Source organism: Sorex fumeus, unplaced genomic scaffold (genome assembly GCF_029834395.1).
Source record: "Sorex fumeus unplaced genomic scaffold, SorFum_2.1 ptg000044l, whole genome shotgun sequence".
NCBI lineage: Eukaryota > Metazoa > Chordata > Mammalia > Eulipotyphla > Soricidae > Sorex > Sorex fumeus.
The window spans coordinates 56,893,448-56,920,000 of record NW_026606101.1 but is presented as its reverse complement, the minus strand read 5'-3'; the positions used below and the strand labels follow the sequence as shown (position 1 = coordinate 56,920,000).

The 26,553-nt window shown below is 36.1% G+C and overlaps 1 protein-coding gene across 3 annotated transcripts in view; it reads right to left on the bottom strand.

The window, feature by feature from the left end:
- IL1RAP (interleukin 1 receptor accessory protein) overlaps positions 1–26,553 on the bottom strand; it is a 154,035-nt gene that overhangs the window by 47,931 nt on the left and 79,551 nt on the right. For all 3 annotated transcript variants that reach the window (XM_056121705.1, XM_056121706.1, XM_056121707.1), the window contains 2 exons: positions 9,899–10,184; positions 4,793–4,979 (listed from right to left, as the gene is read on the bottom strand). In XM_056121705.1, coding sequence (XP_055977680.1) covers positions 4,793–4,979; positions 9,899–10,184 — 473 coding nt within the window. The remainder of the gene's footprint in view (positions 1–4,792; positions 4,980–9,898; positions 10,185–26,553) is intronic.

Sequence of the window (26,553 nt, the reverse complement as noted above, 5' to 3'; positions counted from 1 at the left end):
TTTCGATAAAAAACTATCTTGCTTCAGGGGCTGGCGAGGTGGTACAGCGGTTAGGGTGCTTGCCTGGCATGTGACTGACCTGGAGTTTATCCCAGGCTTTTCAGAAGGTTCTCTGGGCACCATCAGGATACTTTCTGACTGCAGAGTCAGGAGTAAGCTTTGAGCAATTCCAGGAGTGGCACAAAAAAAAATAACAAAAATTCAAAAAAATGACTCCGTCTTTTGCCTTCTCCTGAAGTTATTTTCTGTGCGGGAAAATAACTGTGAAGGAAAGGTGACAGATTCACAATCCCCGTGCTGGGGCTGGAGCAATAGCACAGCGGGTAGGGTGTTTGCCTTGCATGCGGCTGACCCGGGTTCGATTCCCAGCATCCCATACGGTCCCCTGTGCACCACCAGGGGGAATTTCTGAGTGCAAGAGCCAGGAGTAACCCCTGAGCATCGTTGGGGGTGACTCAAAAAGCAAAAAAGAATGCAAAACAAACAAACAAACAAAAACCACCATACCCATGCTGAGATTAAGACTGATAGATTAAGACTGATTTGATCTAGGCCAGGCATTTCCCTGAGCACTGGTGACAGGTGGGTCGAAAAGAAAGTGGAAAGACTCTTTCCTTGGGTCTACTGCCATGAACCACCTATAAAAAAACCAAAATCATGAGCACCGCACTCAGCCTTTAGAGGAGTCTGCTGGGTCTACACTGGTGCTGAATAAACTGGATTTTTTTTCATTCTTCTGAGTATATGCCTTTGTCTCTTCCCTTTGCTGGGCTTTTCTGCAACTTGTGCAAAAGCAATGCTTGCCCTTTGAATTCTCTCTTCCTTGGCCCTTATATTTGAATTTCTGAACAACAGCAAAAGATATTTAACTTCTGAGAAAAGGCTGGCCCCAAAAGAATCAGATCTCCAGGGACTAGTGTGAAGAAACTTTAATTGCATGGGTAATCTCTTTTTTAAATCAATTGATAGGTTTAAGGGTGACCCTCGTTAGCATAAAAAGAATCAATACTGACCTTTAAAAAAAAAGAAGAAATGAAACTATATCCTTCACACAAAATGATTGTAGGGAAAGGAAAGAGATGAAGAGTCATCTGAGTTCTAAAAAGTAAGAAATAATTTCTATTGCACAGATTTTGGATTAACTTCTGAACAATACATGTTAATCCAACGAGAAGGCCATACTGGGAAGATTTTTGAAACATGTCATTTCCTGGTGGAATTTTTTCAGGAAAAGAGGAAAGACTTCCATATTTTATGAGAGACATAACTGTATCTAACCAATTTTGATTAAAGGTGGAGGTAATATACTATTTTAAGAAAAACTAGCCTGTTGCAAATTGATATTCAGAATGATGTCCATTTTTCAGAACACTAGCTGAGAAAAATTCAGCAGCCGCTGCAAATGTAACGGTCAAATATCCAATAACGTGGGTTTTTTGATTGTCAATAAGATGGAAAACAATTCTTTCATTTTTGTATTTCTGAAAGAAAATCAAATACCCAATGATAGTGATGAGAAAGAAAGACTCCAGCAATAGGAAAGTTGAGGTGGTTTGTTCTATTTTTAAACTCAAATCTCAAAATAAATTGAATAATAATACAATGGAAACAAGATCTCTCTAACCTGTGTCCTTACTGCCATATAACTGGAAGTCCTTATGTGAATTAACAGCCAGGCTCTTATTTATATACATGCTGTGCTGCAAAAGTTTTTTTTATTAACAGCCTTTTTGAAATTCTGTAAATTACTTACAAACATATTTCACTTTCCAGTCTAGTTACAAAATCTAACTTATTCAACAAACATTTACTGAACGTAATTGAACTCATGGGACTATTGAATAAAAGAACTGTGAGTCCAGGAGGAATGAAGAAAGCCCTGTCATGCAAAAAAAGGATTGGGAGGAAGAGAAGACACGCAGAGGAGGAAAATTACATCCTGCTGCATTCCCCTTATTCTGGCTACTCTCAATTTCCTGCATCCTTCCTTTCCCGAGGTCCCCTACCCACAGGTTGTATCATGTTTTTCTGTTCAATCCCCAATCAATCTGTATTTGAAGATTTCCCTAGCCTTCTGAATGACCCAAGTTTCAGAAGACCCAAGCAGACCCTTTGCCAATTCAGGAGAGAGTAATCTAAATTTAATTGCATTAGGTACTTAAATTTAAGTTTGCAAATCACACATAAAAAAAAAACCAAAAAACATTGTCCTCCTGTTGCGGGCCCGGTAACGTCTCCATTTTGAGATTTGTTGTTACTGTGTTTGGCATATCAAATAAGTCACGGGTAGCTTGCCAGGCTTTGCTGTGCGGGTGAGATACTCCGGGCAGCTTGCCAGGCTCTCTGAGAGGGGCTGAGGAATCGAACCCGACTCGGCCGGGCTGGCTGCGTGCAAGGAAAACACCCTACCGCTGTGCTATCGCTCCAACCCAAATCACACATAAATGCCCTGAAATATCCGGTTCTGTCATTATCAGCCACGTTGTTCTAAGTAAAATACAAAATCTAATGTGAAAGAATAAGATCCCGAGAGCAATTATATCAGTTAAAATTTTGCTCAGAGTTCTATGACATTTGAGAAATCATTTAACTGGCAGCATGTCAGCTATTCCTAAACTATAAATGGAGAAAAAAAGATAACCTAATTTATGTTGAGAAATTCTGCGAAATAATTAAGTGTATGGAAGCATTCCTGTACTGAGTAAGTGTTGACTGTTCCTGTTTACGACTGAGCATCTTACCACTCTGAGCATCTGCTTCCGAATCTGTAAAGGATGCTTTCTATTTTGAAGGATTATGATGAGTACTGAACTAACATGAAGTAACTAATGCAACAGAGTGTACTAATAAAGGGCAACAAATATTAGTCTAGTTTTATTCTTTCAATTAATCAGTGTTTACTATCTTGGGAACAGGAAAGAAAGTTTGCTGAAACTGATCCATGTGCTTACTAACTCTCAGAGAGTTATCTATATTACTATGGGACCACTTCTATATCACACAGGTAGGTATTCAGCTGATAACAGCTGAAGAGAACTACTATAAGACAGTCAACAAAATGCAGGAATACATAACACAGACAATACAAAGTGATGTCAGATGTATTAATCAGAAGTAGCTAAATTATTGCAATCTAATAAATTGAATCTTTTTTCAAATTGTTAAAGAAATATTTTTAAATACACTTTTCTATACTATTCCATTAACTGATTTACATTTCTTGTTAAGTTGCAATAAATGAAATTTTATCCTTTACCAAGTTATTTTTTACCCAATTTATTGGTTTAAACTTAATTCCCAAGAGTCAACCTACTGCAATTAAAATCCTTACTGTAGTTAAAATTTTACCATCTTTGAAGACTAGAAGACATTTAACATTGACTCCTTAAGTCATTTCATTAATGCTTAGAAAGAAATGCTAAAAGTTTCAAATAGGGTTATGAAATTGTATAATTCTGCCCTAATTTCTGCTAACTTGTGCTTCATCTGTTTTGAAGCACTATTAGTATGTAGATATGTTTTTACTTATTTTATGCTCCCCTGACTGAATATTTCATTAAAGAGTGACTTTTAATTTTTTAATAACAGTTATTGTCATAAAATACACCTGACTGATATGGATAAGCCCATTGCCTTTGCTTAATGTTTAAAATTCCTATTTTTATTTAAAAAGTTTCTTTCACTTTTTACTGTGAAGGCATTACATATAATGTTTCTTTGCTGTTACTTTTTTTTTTAATCTTCCTTTCTGAAATGATGTATCTTCCTTCCTGAGTCACCTATTCCTACATTTTCCTATTTTCTATTTATTTATATTCTCTTCTTGCTGTTTTATCATACTAGATCACTTTCATAACATATTTTAGCTAACTTTTCAAATACTAGTTATAATATCACCTATTTACTTGGTGTTTTCCCCATCATGTTACTTTTACTCTAACTTAATGTGTAGTTTGAATGAAATTGCATGTTGACTATTTACATCTCTATGTCATTCATTTTCATGTGAATGTCTTTATTCAGACCTTTAGAACATTATAGAGTAACCTCACAAAGATGTTTTAAGATTGCCTGACTGTTCTGCTGACTCATTTGTAGCTGGTCTTTCTTTTCCTTCCTCTATATTGTTCTTATATAATCTATTTGTTTGGTTTTGTTTTCATCTTTTTAAAATAATCCCAGCAGTTTCTCCTTTGTGTGGTTAATCATTTCTAAATTTCAAAGCACTAGATATATTCTAATTCCTTCAGCATCATTAAAGATAGGCATCTTGAACTGATCCTCATTTGCATAGCAAATGAGGATCCACCTCCAGGTGCCATTCTCCATTCGCCCAACATACTTCTTAGTGACCATTCCTTTCTTATTTTTGTTTGTTTTTACAGTTTTCCAGAATCAGCATTCCGATACTTTAATTTTGACTAGCACGTTCTAATATCTCAGACATAGCAGATTGTGCCTATAAATAATGCTAAAAGGGACAAGAAGGAAAAGAAACAATACTGACTAATCAGAGTTGAAATTCACTATACTTCACAGAAAGCTAGTATGGGAACTAGTTCTAGTATTTAGGTGTTATATATATAGTTTAAGAAAAGAGGCTGAGCCCAAGCACTTTCCACCCTTCCTTGAAAATGATAAAAAATGATAGAACAATGAGAGATGCACATAAATTATTATGGGACAAATAAAACTTAGAGGAGAAAAATCTCAGCTTATATACCAAGTCAAATATTTTGCTGTCATCTTTAGAGATTTCAGTGTCATTTAAAACATCTTTTAATTTGCTTACCATATACCAAGTGATATTTGGTTTCACAGTGGAAGGGAAAAATCCATCTACATTTGGACAAGTGATACTTTGTATACCATATTCCAGATAAAATCTATGCACTGGGAGTCTCATGGGAGATCGATAACAGTTATCTTTTGGCACAACCTCCAGAGGAAATGCAACTTTGCTGCAGTATGTTGTATTTCTGAAAACAGAAATAGGCGATGAATAAGTCTCACTTGCATTTTATAGAATACAAACACAATTAAGCAAAATAATGTATTAAGAATTCATTTATGTATATAAATTCATATATGGATCAATAATGTCATGGGACTATTTCCCATACCAAAGAACCTCATAGCACACAGATACATGAATTATAATTGAAGTAAATTTAATAAAATTTTTAGATATATATGTGCCTAAGTTTGAATGTCTTGTGTATAAATATATGTGTACATGCACATATTCTCCACCATTATTGAGAATATGCTTTTACGTTCATGTGGACATATACAAATATGACCTAGTGTTCATAGTGGAGATTATATTTTTGAATATATTCTTGTATACATATTATAAGTTTAGGCACATATCTAAATTATATGTGAAATGAAAAAAATGTATATATACTCGTATACACTCAGTTCTATGGGATCAGATGTGAAAATAACAAATTAGTTCATAGATAATATTAACAAGTTTTGGGAAATACACATACTTCCAGAATTATTTATGTAAATCTTAATTTTTGTCCTAGAAATCCCATTTTGAGAATAAAGTCTAGAAACCTGGAAAAGGGAAGTAAATTATTGCACATTTTTTAAAAGTGTATTTAGTGCTTAATCAACAAGGAAAACTTTAAAATCAATAGAACAATCAATCAAAGACCAAAAATAATACTGATACAATCATTTAAAGTTGTTGCACATATCTACAAAACAATGAAGCATAAAGAATAAATCCCAAACATATAAGACCAAGAAGAACTGTATTTATATTTATATTTTTGACATATTTACAGCTTGTTTGGTCTCCTCTCATCATCCTACTTTTCACACAGAGATAGTCTACATTATTCTCTACCCACTGTATATCTAAATTAGATTTATTATTTTCTAAGCGCCCTAAAGAATTCCTTGATTCTTTTTTTTACACTTCATCTAGAATGTGACTATGTATATTTTCTTTTATTATCTGCATCTAGCACAATATTTGAACTTCCAGCAGGTACTAAATCAAAATTTATTAAATTAATTTGATGGATATAAAATACACTGGAAGATAACAAATGGGACATAAATTATAAAAATAACTGATATTTTAGGTAGATGTTCATGCACAGGTCATTCTTTGGTGATTTATAGTTTATGAGTCAAACGTATATTAGAGATTCAATGATTCATGAACAAAGTTAACCATAGTGGAAGATGAGGGGGGATATATTCCACTTCTCAGGACAAAGAGAGGAGGTGTAAGGGATGACTGACAACAGAGAGGAGGGTGGAAAGTGAAGATGGCAGGAATGATCTCTATTTACAAATCACACAAGTTTTTCTAGATAGAAGCATATTTTATAGGAGGAATTAAAAAAAACAAATTGCTCTTTAAGAAATATATTTTACAATTAAGGAAAAAAGTGATTAACAGTGATGAGATTGAATTTACTGGTCCCACCCAAACATCATCCTACAAGGGTAGTGAAGCAAGAATTTAATCAAGGGGCTAGGGTGACAATACAACAGGTTGGACGGTCACGGTCCTCCCGTTGTTCATCGATTTGCTCAAGCGGGCCCAGTAACGTCTCCATCATGAGACTTGTTGTTACTGTGTTTGGCATATTGAATACGTCACAGGTAGCTTGCCAGGCTCTGCCATGCAGGCGAGATACTCTCGGTAGCTTGCCAGGTTCTCCGAGAGGGGCGGAGGAATCGAACTCGGGTCGGCCATGTTGTCTGTGTGCAAATCAAACGCCCTACCGCTGTGCTATTGCTTCAGCCCAACAGTTTGGACAATGGCCTTTTTTTTTTGCAGCCAACCCAGAAACAGGAGCAAGCACTGAGCCACACTGGGTATGACCTCCATGCAACAAAAACAAAAAGAAAAAAAAAAGGAAAGAAAAAAAGTTTTTAAAAGGAGAAGAATACAATTTAGTAAAATGTTGAAATTTTAGTGCATAGTTATCAAACCATATGATTTCAAATTACTCTAATTCACTCTTCATTTAGAAATGATCTAAGAGCGATAGCACAGCGGTAGGGCGTTCGCCTTACAAGCGGCCAACATGGCCGACCCGAGTTCGATTCCTCCGCCCCTCTCGGAGAGCCCGGCAAGCTACCGAGAGTATTCGATATGCCAAACACAGTAACAACAAAGTCTCCAATGGAGACGTTACTGGGCCCGCTCGAGCAAATCGACGATCAACGGGAGGGCCTTTTAATATCATTATTTGATAAGTTCCATTTTTACTTTCCTTTAAAAATATTTTATTAAAAATTTTAAATAAATCATATTTTATTTTTCTAAAGTAAAACTACCACTATTGTTTTATATTGCAGTGCTTCTGTGCAATTCCTAACACTATTATTTCTAGGTTTTCTTCAGAAACATAAGGAAAAAGGTAAACTGAAGTGATCTGAAACTAGAAATTGTTCAGTCATATGAAAGTTATACTTAAACTTTAATCATGAAATTTATTTCTGTAAAGTCAAATATAGTTAGAAACATATAAGTAAGTGTTCTACATAAGTTGTGGGCTTCCAAGGAAGTGGAGAAAAATCAAGATACTACCATGCACAGAAGAGAACAGGACGATACAAAAATATTAAAGACCTTTGGCCAAATATTGATTGATATACAGTAGAAAGTGTAGATTGATTAATAATTGTCAAGGATAGAAAAAAAACTCAAAAGAATAGGTAGGCCACTTTTGCTGTTGTGAAGCTATCAAAATTCTTAGCTATGGATAGGACTTACTTAAGGTTATCAGCAAGGAAGTAATAGAGCTAGAATGGGGGGCTCATTTTTCTGTCTTTTCATTTAATGTTGTTTCCACTACAAAATGATGTAGTTTGTCCTACAAAGCCACAGTAAGATATAAATAATGAGAACATGAGTAACTCAGGGGCCCGTTAACCCACATAGGGCTAGAGTTCATTCCAGTAAAATGCAAGTATTAGAAGAAATTCTCAGAATGATTTTTAGAGGGTAAAAAGAAATCCCAGAGTTTTAATGATCAAAACACTTTTTTTGTGATAAAAATATCTCCTTTTCAACTTAATCATCACAAAGTCTAAGAATATTAAAGCATAGTCAGTTCACCAGAAGAGAATACTTAACATTCATAACAGACCAGGGATTTATAAAAGATGGTCTGAAGTCGCCTATTGTCATGTTATTCTATGTTGTTTCATCACTACTATTTAGCTAATAGTTATGCAATGAACAGTAGTTCCCTCCAAATTCACAAGTTGAATTCCCCTTGTCTTAGACTGTAATTGTATTTGAAGTTAGATCTACTTAAAAAGGTAATAAAAGTGAAAATAAGTCATTGATGTGAGTATGAATTTATTATGACTGAAGTTCTTATGAGAACTGGAAAGTGGGACCCACAAGAGATAGTGGATAGACAATTTAAATCTCTGTAGCTGTGCTTCCATCAGTCAAGAAGAGATAAATACAACCCCACATACACCTTGATCTTAAATGCTAACCTCTAGAACAGCAAGAGAACAAATTTCTGTTACTTAATCTGCCCAGTTTGAGATATTTCTTTATTGCGTCTCTGCAAGTCAATTAATATACTAAGTAGTAGAAAAACTATGGAGCAATAGCACAGTGGGTGGGACACTTGCCTTGCATGCACCAATGTGGGTTTAGTCCCCAGCAACACATATGGTCCCCTGATCCTGCCAGGAGTGATTCCTGAGCACAGAGCCAGGAGTAAGTCCTGAGTACCACAGGGTAAATTCACAAAACAAACAAACAAAAAAAGAATTAAAAAAAAGAGACAATGCACAAGAATAAAATCCCTAACCTAGGTGAAGTTCAAAATATAAAGTAAAACCTAGAAGTTAAAAGGAGAGTTTGGGATATGGCATCTTCAAGAAACTATTTGTAGCAAGAGAAAATGAGGTAGTACATTGTGGAGTGAAATGCAAACCTATATAAACTTCTAAAAACAAAATGGATTTGAAAGACATTTTGCAATAATAGCGTGGACTTTAGGGTTATATTCTTAGATTTACTTCACTAGGGCTTTTCTTTTTCTTCCTTCCTTCCTTCCTTCCTTCCTTCCTTCCTTCCTTCCTTCTTTCTTTCTTTCTTTCTTTCTTTCTTTCTTTCTTTCTTTCTTTCTTTTCAGCCATTGTGATTTACAATAATTTTAATGTCTATATTTCACACACACAGCATCCTAACATCATATCCTACACCAAAATGCCCCATTTAACCCTTTCTGATTACCTCTCTCCCAGCCCACCACAGAAAGCTCAATTCTGTAGATCAATTTTCCGGTTCTGTTGCCTTTGATGTTTGGAACAAAAAAATGGTCATAGGGGAATTTTCTTATGAAAGTTTGTCAAAAATTGCTCTCAAAACATTTATGCCTCCCGAAATATTTTTCTATCAACATATTTGAGTTTTTTTTTTATCTTATTCCAGATATTTTATTGGGAAAGTTTGTCAAAAATTGCTTTCAACAAATTTGATGCCTCTGGAAATATTTTTTTCTAACAACATATTTAGACTTTTTTATCTTATACCAAGTATTTCCAAGTGATCCCAAGAATAATAGCTACATATTGATTTGAATTTGTCTAGAGTAACAGATACCTTTAGCTGGGCAAAGGTTTAAGGGCAAGAAAAATGAGACGTATGAATAAGGCTTTACAAGAGACAACCTTGAAATATGCCAGGGTTTGCAAAGAAACCACTTATGGAGAATGTTCTCAAGAATACAACCATTTTTTTTTCTGCCCACTGCTCACAGTCAATCTTAGCACAACCATGAGGTGAATTTTCACTCTTCTTTCCTCTCTTTAGTTTCATAGAACATGCAGCATCTCTGCAGTGTTAGGACCTAGAGAAAAACGAGAAAGTCACCACCAGGAGGCAGGGTACCTCAACATGCAGGTATAGTTGCCGGTGTCATTGAGGAGGGTAGGCCTGAACCAGAGGACATCTTTCTCCTTACTGATGCGGTTCTCAGGGAGACGAAAGTTAATTGGCTCCTCCAGGTCTCGGTCTTGCCTTGTCCAGTACCAGATCAGAGTAAGACCAGCAGAATGGGCTGTGGTATAGTTATATTTCAAGAAGTGCTCAAAGAGTGGGCACTTGATGCGAGCTGGCTCATCTTCAAACACTTGGATCTGCCTCATGGTATCTAGTCCCCAGTCATCACAGCGCTCTGTAACAACCAACAAGAAATTAAAGACAGTTAAATCTCCTCCAGGTAAAGATTTCCGTAGAATACACCTTTCCCTCCGAATACCCATTCTCCCCCCCATCCCCGCCCCAAGCAGCCCTTGTTTTGAGAACTGCAACAGTCTCACTAATAGATATAATAATTGTGCTTTATAATAGACAAGTGTGATGTGAATAAATAAATGACTTTCCCCTTCATCTGTTCTCTCACTCTATCTTGGATAATGAACAATTTGATTTGATAACTTGACGCTGCTAATCTTATAAGGTGTGAGGTGAGATGTGTCTCTCGTGAAAAATAAGCTACTAACTCCTTCACTCTTGTAGGGACAGAGGAGTTTCTGAGGAGGAAACTGCAACTGAAAATACGATAGTCTGAAATACCTAGTGTTCTTATTTGGGAGCTAGAATTGCACTACCCAACAGTCAAAGCTCACAGTTTCATATACAATTTAATGTGCCTTCTTGCCACATTTTAAAAAAATGTAAAGAAATAATATAAAATCCCAATGTTACAAAGCTAGGCACATCCAAATATTCCCCAAACATTAAACTATTTCATATTTACATTGTTTTCTGTATGAAACATTCAATATATTTTACACTTACAGCACAGCAATGAATTATGTAACACTTATATAAAACATACATACAATTTATGCCAAATAAGTTTCATATATTAACTTGTCAATGGTTGGAATCAACACAAGAGTGTGAGGGGTGGCGGGTAGGTAAGTTAGAGAAAGGGACAGTATGACAATGAAGTGGAAATGATCACATTGGACAAGAATTGAGTGCGAAAAGTAGGTAAAGGGATATACATGATAACCTTTAAGTATCTGTACTGCAAACCGCAATGGCCTTAAAGAGGGGGTATCATGGGTGAGGAGAGAGACAGAGAGACAGAGATACAGAGAGACTGGGAGAAGAAAAGCATCTGCCATAGAGGCATATTGGAGGGTGAGGAGTAATGGAAGGGAAACTGGGGATACTGGTGCTGGGAAATGAACACTGGTGGAGGGATGGGTGTTGAAACACTGTATGACTGAAACCTAATCATGAACATCTTTGTAAGGGTCCATCTCACAGTGATTCAATAAAAAAAAATTAATGCCAAATATAACAATTTGAAAGGATATACTTAATGTCATATTATAAGAAAATACATTTTTAAATAAAATGACTATACCACTCTTAATTATATTAGCCAACTACAATGAAATAAAGATTTATCATATACCATTATCCTAAAAACAAGAAAGCGGGACTGAGAGACAGTTCAAAAATTCTGGATTTTTGTCATGAGTAATTTACAACCTGAGTTTGGGCACATGTGCTGCATGGACCCCATGAGTAACACCACATATGGTCCTGCAAATGCTTAGGAGCACTGGAACTGAGCAGCAATACATCACTGGACCTAAGATTTGAATGATCTAACCTGGTTGACCAAGTATGCCAGGGAGAGGCCTGGGGCCCCAGAGAGCACTGCTTGGGATGAGCCTCCAATGCCAAGACAATTTCCTTTTAACCACTGGCAATTCTATACATTTCCTTGTTCTTTTAAAAAATATATTAATTCTGCTTTCTTCTCCATATATGATTTTACTTTGATAAAATTTACTTTCATAATTTGATAGTTCTCATTGCTGTTATTATTCCTCATTCTGTTTTATAGGGGCTTCTGAATAGAACTAAGGATTCCAGGACCACTTCTAGCAATATTTGGCAACTGCAGCATGGACTTGATGGTTTGTTGCTTTACTGTTGCTTAGTTGGTGGTAGTGGGACCACCGTGTCTATACCTGGTGGAGCTAGAAAAACCATGGGTGCTGGTGACTAAACCCAAGGCTTAAGGATGGAAGAAAGCACTCACTCTACCCCTTTGACCTATTTCTCCACCCTGATGGAGTTTTTGCTTTTTAATATTTTTCTCAAATTTACTGATTTGTATAATACATAATTTTTTAATCGCAAAAATGGCCTTTCTTCTAAAATAAATTTTATGATAATGCATTCATAACTTAAATAAAATATATTTAACTTCACAAGAAAATATTAAATGTAAAATTGTCCTGGAAATAATATCTTTGTGCTCACTTGGATGGACTACTTAAAAGACTTAGAAGCGATAGTTATTATTTATTTTTTTAAAATGTATGTGTTAAATACTAAAGAATTTGTCCATTATCAAGAACAAAATAAACTTAGTTCTAGTGAGATCAATAAATTCAAGAATACTGAAATACTGTTATATCTCACCCAAATACAGAATTAGTTCAACCAAAATTCTGTCAAGTAGTTGGGACTTACTAAAAGATTGAATTCCTATTGATCAACTAACACCTAAATGGAAAGAACTTTAACAAGCTCTCTTAAGCACCCCACTGCTGTAAAACTTATTGGAATTTCTAGTTGGATTCTATTTTTCCAGAATAAAATCAGCTCCATCTATGTCATCCAGCAATCAGTCTGACAGAAAATGGATCAGACTATTGCTATGAACCCAATGAGGACTTAAAACTTCCTTTAAAGAAAAACAAGACTAATAAATAGCAATATTCCTACATTTAAAATAAAAGAAAAACAAGACTTCACTCTTCCATTCTTAAAGCTAACTAATGAGGCTTTTTATCTGAAAATGTCTTTGTAGAAGGTAAGAGAGACAGGAGTGGGGGCTGGAGCAATATCACAGTGGGTGGGGTGTTTGCCTTGCATGCAGCGACCCGGGTTTGAGCCCTGGCATCCCATATGTTCCCCCAAGCAACCCCAGGAGTAATTCCTGAGTGCAGAGGCAGAAGTAACCCCTAAGCATCGCTGGGTGTGACCCAAAAAGATGAAAAGAAAAGAAAAGAAAAGAAAAGAAAAGAAAAACCAAGAGAAACAGGAGCTAACAAGTTGTTTTCCAGCAAACACACCAGAATACAAAGGAAAGAAAAGAAAAGCTTATCCTAAATCCCTTATTTTCTTGCCTTCCCTGGATAAGAGAAAGTGGAAAATCTTTTACTATTCTCCTCCGGAACCTAATTTTATTTTTTTACGTTGTTGTCTAATATATATCTGTCACTGTCACTGTCCTCCCGTTGTTCATCGATTTGCTCTAGCGGGCCCAGTAATGTCTGCATTGTGAGACTTGTTGTTATGGTGTTTGGCATATGGAAGCTACATCATGGGTAGCTTCCCAGGCTTTGCCTTGCAGGCACAATACTCTCAGTAGCTTGCCAGGCTCTCCAAGAAGGGCAGAGGAATTGAACTCTGTTCGACCAGGTCGGCCGCGTGCAAGGCAAATGCCCTACCCGCTGTGTTATTATATATTATATAATCTATATTATATATATATATATATATATATATATCAATCTAATATATCTGATTGCTTTTTTATGAATGACACTCCCAAACCCAACAGACTATTGTCTGGGCCTTATTAATACCTGGCATAAAATTTCACTCCCTCACATGTTCAAGTTTTTTGTCAGGAGGGAGAGGAGGACAAAGAAGAAAAGGAAGAGAAGAAGGAAGAAGCTTTTTACTGGGAGGTTCTGGTACTGAGTTTTCTGGAAATAATAAACTTTTATTTTCCGCCCTGAACTAGCCCAAAGGAATGAGGAACACATCTCTTTGAGATGCAAATACCGGGCTCTTTGCAGATGCAGAAATCTAGGTTGCATCTAGACAATGGTGGATTTGGAAAAGGAGAAGCTATGGGAGAATCTAAAGGTCATGATAAGAATATGAAAGGATCACCAGGGACCAAAGCTTTCCCTCTGACAACACCCAGTTTAACTTTTTGTTATGCAGAGAACTCCAGGTCAACAAAATTGGAGGAACTGTATATGTCCTCTCCAAAAAGCCATTCTCTGCCTTTGGTTTCCCAGTCTGGAGACCCTTGTGTCCCCTGTGTATCTCTTTTTTCTCTCCTTATATTTCTCTAAGTAAATTTCTCTGAATAAAATGATTTAAGTTATTTTAAAAATCAATCATTCTGTGTGCTCCCCACCTTCTTTATTTTACCAACAACATAGTAATTTAATGACTGTCTTGACAACTGAGAGCTCAAAAAACATGTAATTCTCATTCCCTGCTTGAGAATATTGACCTTCTGCACCTTGATGCCACTTAGCCTTCCAAATGAAACTAGAGTCAATTTTCTCATTTCTTCAATTTAAGCCACCCTTGCCATTTACATTGGCTAATAACATGGCAAAACTAATGTGTGTTAATCCCAAATTTAGAGGCTATAAGTCTCTTCTCTTTTTTTCTGGAACGCAGACCCCACTAGAGTTCAAACCTAGTGCTAAATTCTATATGTTTGGATTGCCTACGGTGGAGATTTGCTTTTGTCAAGAACCTCTAGGAAGAATAAGGTCATGATTTGTTAAAAGTGCGGAGTTGACCACTCCTCAAGAACAGAGAACAGAGCCAATAATGCAAATCACACAGGGAGGTTTATTGTTCCAGCTAGCTGAGGTCCAAGTACCCACCTGATGCAGCAGACTAGCACTAGGTTCAGTAAGTTTTTATACTTTCAATTTGGCAAGTCAGCTTTACTCAGCAAATTTCGATTACCTTACGGAGTACACATACATTTTTGTTGTTGTTTTGGCCCACGACATCCAGCCCACCTCCTCGCGAGTTACATTCCCCAGACTAATCTTATTCCAGAGATGTAATCTTTGACAAAAGCATCTGGTTTTTCTGCTTTTCTTGTTCCTGAAAGAAGCCTAAGTCACTCAGAAGGCCACAAAGCCTGTCATGGCAGTTCTCCGGCTAAGTGCCAACAGATTGAAGAGTCTTTGTGGTTGAATGAGATGGTGTTAGTGGCACCCTGTCTCTTATCTGTCAGTGTCTCTCTCTACCATGTAATAATATGAGGGGTGGGGGGCGTGGAGGAGGAGGAGGCAACCATCTGCAAAACAAGCAAAACTCTTCTTCAGATATGAATCTGCAGATATGAATTTCCGGTCTCCTGAACTGTAAGAATTTAATGTTGTTTCAGCCACCAAACCTATACTAAGGTAATGCAGTCTGAGTGAGGAATGCTAACTAGTAAAGAAGAGAGTGGAGGGAATAACATGAAGACTCCGTAACAGGCACCTGGGCCCTGTCCAGAAGTGCTTATTTCCGGCAGTTCTTCAGCCCACCAAAAATAAAACACAAACCCAGCTGAGGAAGGCATCCCAAACTGCTGTGTGAACATGACTGATGGTAAATTTATCTAGGTGCCAATCATTCTTCTGGTATGTTCAGCATTTTTCATTGCAGACTACAATCTGCAATTGGGTTTCTGACTTCACCGTGCTGATTGGAATTTTTTTTTTTTTGTAAATTTGATAACTGGATATTATTTGTCCATTTGTATACTGCTACTGTTTTTTTCTCTTATTCCTGCTATTTTTCAGGTTAAGCCTTAAAGCAGGATTTCTGAAAGGAGTGGAATTGGATGAATTATGCTATGAATTAATTTCACTCATTCATAGAATATAAATAACCAAAGTAAGCAAAGTGATAATATAAATAACTAAAGTAAACAAACTGCGAACTCACACAAAACCGTCAGACTCTATGAGAAATGTAATGTTTACCAGAGGGCAATGGGAAAAACTGTGAAGATAATTTTGATAGTGTAATGGAACTTTGGTGGGAGTTTAGTGATGGAAAGCTTTAGGTTGGGTTTTCTTCACACACACACACACGCTAAAGTGCTACACTGAAATTTCAAAATTTTATCATAAAACAATAATAAATGAGTGATGTTTAATTTTGTATGCAATACTCACTTTGAAATAACATAATTGGAAAAAAGAGGAAAGGGAGAGAGGAAGCGAGGGAAGGAGGAAGGAATTAATAGCTGTGAACATAGCTTATTAGAAAACATATGATAAGCAACCGATACACTTTATTTTTATAAAGCAAGGGAATGCTGGTTATAAAAAAAGAAGAGATAGCAGAAATTACAACATAACCACACTTATTTTCAAAGAGAACTATTTAGAAGTAAGCATGGATATTTGGAAATTACTAGGAGAGTCACAGAAATTGGCTAATTATTCATTAATCTTATTTTCTCTTCTCACTTTACACTACACCTATATACCCTTAGAAACTGAGTTGGAATTAGAGAGTTCTGACCAATGGAACTTTTCCAGAGAGGGCACCAGACAATATGAAATTTCTTTATAATAGTCATGAAAAGTTAGTTCTGGCCAAGGGAACTGTGCCAGAGAGGGCACAAACAATCAGAAATTCCTTTATAATAGTCATGAAAAGTTGTAAATCTTCCATAACAAAATGGAAGTTGTCTAGCTTCTTGCTACAGAGAAGAGTTCCTCACAAAGATGATATCGTATGTGAGAAACTCAATTTTGGAGAGAAAAATAAATCTTATTTGCATTAGCCACTGAAATTTGAGAATGTTTTTTACTTAATAAATAGTACTGCCTGTTACTAAGACTTCATCAACTTTCTTCGCTTCCCTAAGAAAATTGTATACAACTTGGATATATAGATGTATGAAATAAGTATACAAATCAATCTTACTAATAATCAATCATAAAGAACTTTACATTAACACAAATTTTTAGGATTTCTGAAACCCCTACATTCAACTATGTGACCCTATGTAGGGTGTAAGAAGCTATGATGTGGATTAATAGGGAAAGAGAAAATTTTCCTTCTATAATATAACACATTAAGAGCAGACATTTTTTATAAATGTCATTTGCTAGAGATTCTACACACTAAAATTAAATACAGGTTCAATAACAATAAACTTTGACTGATTCTATATACTATAATCATTCAATTCAATTCAATTAAATAATACAAAACCACTATATATGCAATATATCTTTAACAGAATAGTTTCATGGGCTAAATGAAAATTCTGTAAAGTGAAACAGACTCCTTTACAATACACTTACAAAACACATATTAGTATTCATAAACACTAAGAAAAATGACCCAATATGAAATATTGTCTTGGGGGTATCAGTGAATTTAAATTTATTTCTGTTGGATTTTTTAAGTTTCTCCATCCACCACCTGAGGGTATTTTGTCAGAGTTTTCTAAATTATTCAATGAACAAATAAAAATAAAATCTATGGCAACAGGCTGAGTGTCATGTAATACCAAATTAATTATATGATTCACTGCAGGCACCAGACTAAGAAAAGACTGGGGGAAAAGCTGTTATGCAAATAGATTTGTCTCTAATAGCAGCAAAGGGAATTTAGCAAATTACTAGCACAGCAAATTACTTTTTTTGTTGAAAATGTCCCTTCTTATCCAGTTTACTCCACAGTGGCAGTCCTCTCAAAATTGGATCCTCAACATAGGGAAAATACATTGTCATCGGTTTTTCCCAGCCAAAGGTTTCCTTAAAGACTGAGGCTTACTCGTACAGAGGACTAATGGAAATGTTCAAAGCCTGGAAAAGCCAAGATACTGGAAAATCCAGCCCACGCTCCTGACAGCAATTAGCATTTATATAGCAGGGTATACATTTTAACTAATTAATCTCACAACACCCTCTTGGGCTTTCATGCCCATTCCCACATTACATGCCAGGAAATGGAGACAGAGAGATTAATTGACTTACTTTTGCCTGAGTGGTAGCACAAATAAAAGCTGCCTGCACATAGATCCAAGATGCTTGTCCAAAATCTCTCCTCACAAGTTCAAAACAAGATTATTTCTCAGAGGAACACTATTTAGATATTTGTATGTATTAAATATTTACTGAGAACCTGCTGTGAGAAAGACACAGAGCTGGTGCTGCTCTAAAATGCAGAAATTCAAGAAGTTCAGGCACAGAATAAGAGAGAAGGAAATATTTAAATATTGGAAGGCAGAGTAGAATAACTCTACCTATACTGGTTTGTTGTATGGTACTTACTTGCCATGAACTGGAAAAACATGTTCCCTTTCTGACTCATTATTTTGCACGTGTAACATGCCTAATTTATGTTATTGCGTGAGAAGTAAAAGCCCTGGAACAGTACATATTACATAAAGAAGCGCAATATATATTAACTGTATCAGAATAATAAATTTGAGTGGAAACTGTCAAGAAGTTAACCATCAGAACTGAAGAGTTAATACAGAGAGTGGGCCTAACTTGCACAGTTTTGAACCCCTTACCCTCATAGGGTATACCTCAATCACCAGCAGAAGTGATCCCTGAGCATGGGACCAGGAATAATCTGGGTGTTACCCAAAGCCAAAACGTAAACAAAAAAAATAAATTTAACCCTTTAAGGGTCATAGAGATAGTATAAGTGTAAGGTGATTTCCTTGTATAAGGTCAACCCAGATTCTATAATCAGCATCTCATATACCACTTTGTTCCCTATCAGAAGTGATTCTTGAACGGTTAGAAATAAGTCTTGAGCACAATAAGGGTGGCTCACCGCCCCTCCCCCAAAAGAAACTGAAGTTAACCATCTTTGAAAAAAGAAAGGGATATACACAAAATGAAACTGCCCAGTGGAATAAATCAATGGTCAAAACAGTTGTTCTAAGCTAGAACATAAAAATTACATTTAAAATATAACATTTATCTATTTTGTACTATTTTTAACATAATATAATACAGTGTAATAACTATTACACTATAGTGTAATTCCTATTACACTATTATGGTAGGGGGTAATAACCAAAAGCACTGTAAGAAGTATCCCATGAGCACACTATTAGTATTTCGGTCTAAGGTTAAGAGCAAAAACTAAGTCTAACAGAAGGACTGATTCTACATTCATTATTAGGTTTTTTTTTTGTTTGTTTAATTTTATTTTTCTTGTAACACAGATGGATCCTCAGGAAATACTAAATTGGGTTTGTCATTCAAAATAATCCAAGGGAAAATCAGTTAGAATGATAAGCAATACTAAAACAATAAATAACTAACTTAAGTCCGGGCAAGTCGCTGATGTCCTATTTAGTCTGTCTCTTTATTCCTCTCCAATCTCCCTGAACTGCTTACTTCTTGAAAATCTGAGTTTTGTAATCCAGGCCAAGAGTTTGTCATTGTTTGATACTCCCTATTTTCTTTTCTCTCTCTCTCTCTATACCACACGGGAGGGTATGTATTCTTCTCTTTTTCACTTTGCTTAACACAATACCAGTTTCATCCATATAACTGAGAACTAACTATATGATTTCAGCTTTTCTTAGAGCAGTGTAGTATTCCATTAAGTACATAAGCCACAGTTTCTTTATCCATTATGTTTTCTGGATATTTGGGTTACTTTCATATCCCAGTCGCTGTATGATGAAAATATGAAAATGCAACGATGAAAATAGGTGCAGATATATCTTTCTCAATGTTTTGTTTCCTTTTTCTGTTTGGAAGTAGATTTTAAGAAGTGAAATCAATGAGTCAAATGGGAATTATATTCTTACTTTTTTGACCAAATTCCATATTATTTATTTTAAAGAGAATATTAGGGTATAGTATGGGCTGGAGCAATAGCATAGTAGGTAGGGCGTTTGCCTTGCATGTGGCCCACCCAGCTGACCCATGTTTGATTCTTCTCTCGGAGAGCCCGGCAAGCTACTGAGAATATCTTGCCTGCATGGCAAAGCCTGGCAAGCTACTTGTAACATATTTGACATGCCAACACAATAATAACAGGTCTCACAATGGAGATGTTATTGGGCCCACTCGAGCAAATTGATGAACAATGGGAGGACAGTGCTACAGTGCATTCGGGTATATTCCTCAAGCATTATGAACAATTGTTTTTACATCCTCAAAAACTAAAGCTCACAACTGAATGAGTCTACAATATAAAGTATAACAAAAATGATGCAGTTCTATATAGGAAGTAGTTCTAATTTATCTCTGGACTACTACTTTCTATATGACTTTTGGAAAATAATTTCCTTTCTCTAGATCTATGGCAGAGACTAGTAGCACCTTAGCTTATTTTCTATATCCCAACATAATTTATTATAGTACAGAAAGTTCTAGTTTCGATAACTGGCCAGAATAAGATATATTCTTCCCAGCATTCCTCTATTTTGGATGCAGTTATATAAGTTCTCTGCGCACTGTAATATCTTTGAAGTCATTATAAGTTAGAGCACAGAAACCATCACATGTCCATGTTTAATTTGTGGTATATTTCTATGTTTCCAATATTCCTGAAATGACCACATGTTTTGCACTCTGCCACTTAGAAAATGGATGGGTGATGGTTGGATTTGCAACATGAATTACACAATAAAACTCATACCTTCGAGGTTCTACAATACAAAAGTGAGAAGAAATAGAACCTTGAATAACATAAAGAGTTGCCTTACCAAGCCTGATCTTCAATTTTTAAGTTTCTTGTAGGTTCCAAATATTTAATTATACTTCAAAAAACAAAGTTTGAATAATGGTAATGTTTAAGCAATGATGTGTACCTGCACCTTAATCGCCACCATTGTTGAAGACCTTCCACCATTGTCCTTATGCTACTTCAGATCCTTCTCCTTCTCCCTTATTCCCTTCACTGCATCTCATTTTTGTAATCCAAGATCAAAGTTTTTTTTTATTGTCTGATATATGCTTTTAATAACCTGACTAGTTGAAACATGACCACAGACTTCTTATCAATATTCCTGGTGAGTATCTCAGAACTGTAGATATTTAGGTCCTATTTACACTGATTCAGAATCTGTAGTTTATTCTCCAAGTCTTACGCACAGTAACACCAGAAAAGTGTTGGTCTGAATCCATGTTATTTTGATTCTCCTTATTCACAATGAATAAGCAATAACCCTTAACCCTAACCCTTAACAATGGTCTATTTAACTTGTTTAAATAAGCACAACTTTAAAAATATTTCTGATGTTTTGTGGACTTCATAAACATGTTCTCTTTGATTAGTAATTACATTAACAAATTTATTACCATTTGCCCTAAAATGAAAAAAAGCATTTATCATCTCTGGATATTTTTATAAAAGCAATGTCCTCCAACAAAATGTTCAGCTTTCAAAAAGAAAAAGTCTATAAACTACATTTCCTAGAGAATGATTTAAATGGAAATATATTATTAAACCAGATACTCTGTATTCAGAGGAGAGTGACTATAACAAAGGCTTAGAAAATGTCTCTGAAACATGGCACTTGTCAAGTAAATCATCAAAAGAAAAGAAAGAAAAGTTAAGAGTGGAGGCGGAACAGTTAAAAATGCTGTGAGCATTTACCACACATCCTCAAGTTGTTTGTACTGTTCAACATTATTGAGCTAGTAACTGGGCAGATGGCTTTCCTGGAACAAATTAGATATACCTTTTACCAACAATAATAATAATACAGAGAATGTGTCTTTGAGTGTTTTCTGGATGGAGTAACTTGAAAAAATAGGATGTGGGAAAACAAGCAAATGATAGGGTTTGCCACATAAGGAAACAATTCCAAATTCACAAAGGGTTTAGTTTTGCAGGGATTTAGTTTTTCTAGAATACACTTTATTCTCCATAATATACTCTGTCTCCCTGCAAACCTGAACATTTGCCTTTACATTATCCTAAAAAAAATGCTACTGTATCAATTAGAAGCGGTAAATCTGGCTTGTTAAAAAATGTGGAGGGGGATGGAGTGATATTACAGCAGATAGGACATTTGCCTTGCACGAGGCTGGTCGATCTGGGTTCAATTCCCAGTATCCTATTATGGTTCCTTGAACACCACCAGGAGTAATTCCTGAGGGCAAAGTCAGGAGTAACCTCTGTGCATCAATGGGTGTGATCCAAAAAGAAAAAAGCAAAAAACAAAAAATGTGAAGAAAGTCACTGACAAACAAAATGTGAAAATAAAGAAGGACAATGGCGAGGTGGAAAAGGAACTGAAACATGGAGAGAAACAACCAAGACCAGGAAGTTTACAGTTAAATGAGAAATGCCAAAGTTTACTTAAAGTAAAATTAAATTGTCAAGAGTAGTCAAATTTGGGGCACTTTGGAATCTAGTCATTGTTATAGGACCAGCACCCTAGACACACTTTGTCCAGTGAGGCTCCCATCCAGTATCTGCTATGCATATCTGTGAGCACAGGCACCACTTTGAAAAGCCCTAGACTTGGTCGAGACACTTGCAGTTCTCAGGTACAGAGGCAATGTTCAAAGTCTCCATGCCTCTTTCTTAGTCTCCAACAAGCCCTTTCTCAAATAGCTGTGGACAAAAGGACCTTTTCATCATCATGGGTGATCGTCCAAGAAGGGCCCAATAGTCGTCTTTCCTGCTGCTGTGCATAATAGGAGGAATGTGGAATAACATCATCTAATAGCCACCTAGAAAAGGCAGAGTGGCCCTCATTAAAGTGGCAGCAGGGGTTAGGAAGCTAAAGAATGGATGCTGGTGTGCTGCCTCTGCACCATAACACTGTTATTTTCTTTAAAAAAAAATTACTGTAATGAGCATCTTCATGCAGCTGAAGGGAGTGATTTTCTTTGCAGGGATGTTACGACAATAAATAAACAGGCTTCTGTCAAGTGTGGCACAGTACACCAAAGAAACTCGAAGCCATCATTAGCCGGTGGTTATGGGTACTCCCCTCTTCCAAGCAATGTTTTCTGAGCCATGATTAAGATGTGAAGGTCCAATCACTATTCTCATATAATAATCAAGCTATTCATTCTCTTTATTTTCATTATTACATGGTGTTTCTTCAGGGTCTGATAAGAGTGATAGGTTACAAACAAAATGTAGGGGGCAGGGTGAATGAATAATGCCTTCAAATTTCCATGAAAGAAAAATATTTTATGTACTAGAACTAAAGGTATTTTATTTGTAATTATAGATTCCAGATAGGGTAAAAATAGCTAAGAGAGGACAAAAGACATAACTGAGATGTGAGTCAACAATATTTAATACAAGTAGGGGAGGAACTAAAGTCTCATATACTAAAACTGCTTCCTTTATGTCATGTACACAAATGTCTCTGGAGTTTTAGTATCAAGGCAAGGTCATATCCTTTGACAATTTTTTCCATATATAAATAAATTAAGTTTTTCTGTGTTTCAAAGAAGTCTGGTCTACAGATTACATGAGGTGCTATGTAGCAGAAAGCTGTTTGGTAATCCTTACTATCATAACTTCCATAGTCCTCTCTTTTCTGATTTCAAAGAAAAGTGTAGGCAATATTAAGTTAAAAACATTACAGTCAGTATTGGATATGTAACAATAACATGTAATAATATACTCTCCTTGCAAAATAGAGGGTGCAATGAGCAAGAAAGAATACCGAAAGATACTGGATAAATAACGTTAATAGTGGGACTTACAAGATAACTTTGTATGTTCTACATGATAAAGTTACTCAATTTATCTCTGTATTTTCACTTTACACGTAATGAAGATAATAGATGGATGTTTGAAACTGTACTATCTGGAGAAAAGGCTTCTGTTACTCAGTTTCCTCGAAAAGTATATGAAATTCAGTTTTCTCAAAAAGCATATGACATAAAATATAAAATCAATTTAAAAATACCTGTCTTAGAACTGTTGAAAGAGATTAAAAAAGATTATACATGGAAATACCACACGGTCTCCGGTGCATAGCAGCAACTTAATAAATGTTAGTTACCATTACAGTGTTGATTTTATAAAGAAGGAAATTAAGATGTGCAATGTTATCAAGGGAAGTGAATCACTGTCACTATTTTTTCAGTTTTATTGCATCTTACCAGGGCTAGGGAGAGAAAATTCAAAATTAAGATTACAACAAAGAAAATTAAATTATAGAAAACAGGCTAAGCATAAACTGACTTCTTAATTAACAAAAATAACTCAAGCAAGCACTTTTCCATTCAAAAGCAAAATAAATGTAAAGTTCTCCAGATGTCTGTTAGAACTCTACACCCTCCATCTCCCAACTCACTTCTCAGTGGGAGGATCAGGGAGAGTTATTAATGAAAGAACATCAGAGACCTTCAACTTTCAATTAAGAGATATATTTCCCTGCTTCAAGATTTATAGCCGTATTCTAAATAAAACTATAAAGTCAAAGAAAAAATGTATCTTGTGAGCTTTGCCAGCAACCTCCCAAGAAATTCTTGGGAAATTGCCTAGAGTAAAAGGATGTTTGAGATCTTCATCACCTGCCAAAGGAAGAGACAAAGGCAGCAATCCTGCCACTGAATTGAAGGGAGGCATTACCTGTGAAATGCCAGTGAAATTTCATTCAATTTTAATAATGTGTCAAGCATGTAGATTTTTCTTGAAGGCTACTAGTGACATGCAGAAACAAAAGATTCCAAGAGAAAATTGTTTGTGCAAGCATCAAACGCTTGAGCATGAGATGTGGGGTTGGGGAAATGTCTAGCAGTGAATGATGATGGGTGGCAGGAAGAATTCATGAAGTAGAAGTTCTGAGTATATGGGTTTTTAGGGGTCTTTCATTCACAAGATAAACTCTCAAGGGCAGTAGGATGGTCTGCAGAAAATAAATGCCAAAATAAAATGGTCAGAATTTATGAATATCTAAGTCACTTAATATGCACCATGCATCTAAGTAAAATACTATGCATACTTCTGTGGGAAATGGCATGAGAAATGATGCAATTCTGTGATTTAGATAGTATATGAGATAACTAACTTGCTTAAAAAGAGTATCAGAGGAAGAATCAAATTGTCCGAATTCTGTGTGGCAGATTATATCACCTGTTACTTCTGCTAGAAAATCAAGTTCTGAAATAGAGTTGATCCTAAATATGTATCATTCTTAGTTTTGCTTCTCTCTTGATATGACTTGATATGGAAGTGTGAAGTGTGTGGAATAGCCAGTGAACTGGTTACTTTAGTTGGTTACTTTAAATCTCACGCAACAAAAAATGTATCCAAATAATGAGATGGCTGGTGTGGAGATAACAGCAGATCAAAGAAAGTCCTTAGCCAACCAAGTGCTCTCTCTCTCTCTCTCTCTCTCTCTCTCTGTGTGTGTGTGTGTGTCTGTCTCTCTGTGTGTATGTCTTTCTCAGTCTGTGTCTCTCACTATCTCTATCTTTCTCTCTCTTGTGTCTCTGTCTCTGTCTCTCTTTCTCCTCTCTTTCTTCACATAGTCATCTACACATAGTAGAATCAGGTAGGGCTCTCATGCCAGATAGATGAGAGCAGAATCAGACAGAAGTCTTATGCATAGACAGATAGCACGACAGCAGGGACCTCACCCGGACTACAACAGCAAGGCAACTGAAGTTGTAAAGTCTGAGAGAGGTCCAGCAATGGGTACAGAGATCTCACACACGTGACAATTGACTGAGGCTAAGGAAAGCTGGCCTAACAGGACCTGTGGGGTAAAGTGGCCGAACGACAAGACTTCAGACTAGGAAAGCATGTACTGAATAGAGAACAGCGTAGGGCAAGACCAGCCGGTACTGGATGTGGAGTGAATGGCAAAGAACAGAACTCAGGACATGGTACAATAGGCCAGGCATCAAGAGACAGGACAACTGATCATGTCTATGGGCAAAAAGGAGGGGTCTGGACATTCGGAAGGACCTGGATGCACATATTAGCTCAGTATGATAAACTCTAAACTCTTAAGCATTTAAGTTTTGTATGCAAAACTTTCATAAAATTCTCAAGAATCCATCAGTTTAGGAAAAAACCCACTTTCATGCTAACACGTTTATATGTATCTTCATGACTCATTACATACTGAATGTTGAGAATATTTTTCTAATATTTATCACTAGAGAGAATGCAGGAATTTGGGATCAACTTTTCTGAATGATGTAAATAAAGAAATCATAGTTGTTTAAAATAGAGGTAGCGAACCATAGTAATGAACTTTTCCTACAAAACGCAAAGCAAAACACTCTAAGAAACTAAATATAAAATGTTTTCTATTATATTCCTGCTATGGCAATTCTTTTGCACAAGGTACATGAATTTCCACTCCATTCACTCCACTAATACCATATACCAATGTTCTGTCACTGCTGAAAATGAAAATAATTGGCTTGAAATGTGGTTCAGTGTTAGGGTACTTGACATATATATGTAAGAACTGACGGCTCTCAAAAGTTTTTTGCTATAACCATGACTATTCAGGTATACATTCTGGGGTGTGTGTGTGTGTGTGTGTGTGTGTGTGTGTGTGTGTGTATGTATGTGTGTGTGTCCAGGTGTATAACTTAAAACTAAACACTCAAGTATAGAATGTTTTCTTTCTGGCTAGTTCTATGATTTCCCGTCTCATGAAGAAATTACAAATACATACTTGTGGTCAGAGCAATAGTACAGCAGGGAGGGCACTGGCCTTGCACACGACCAACCAGAGTTCAATCCCCAGCATCTCACATGGTCCCTAAACACTGCCAAGAGTGATTCCTGAGCACAGAGTCAGGAGTAACTTT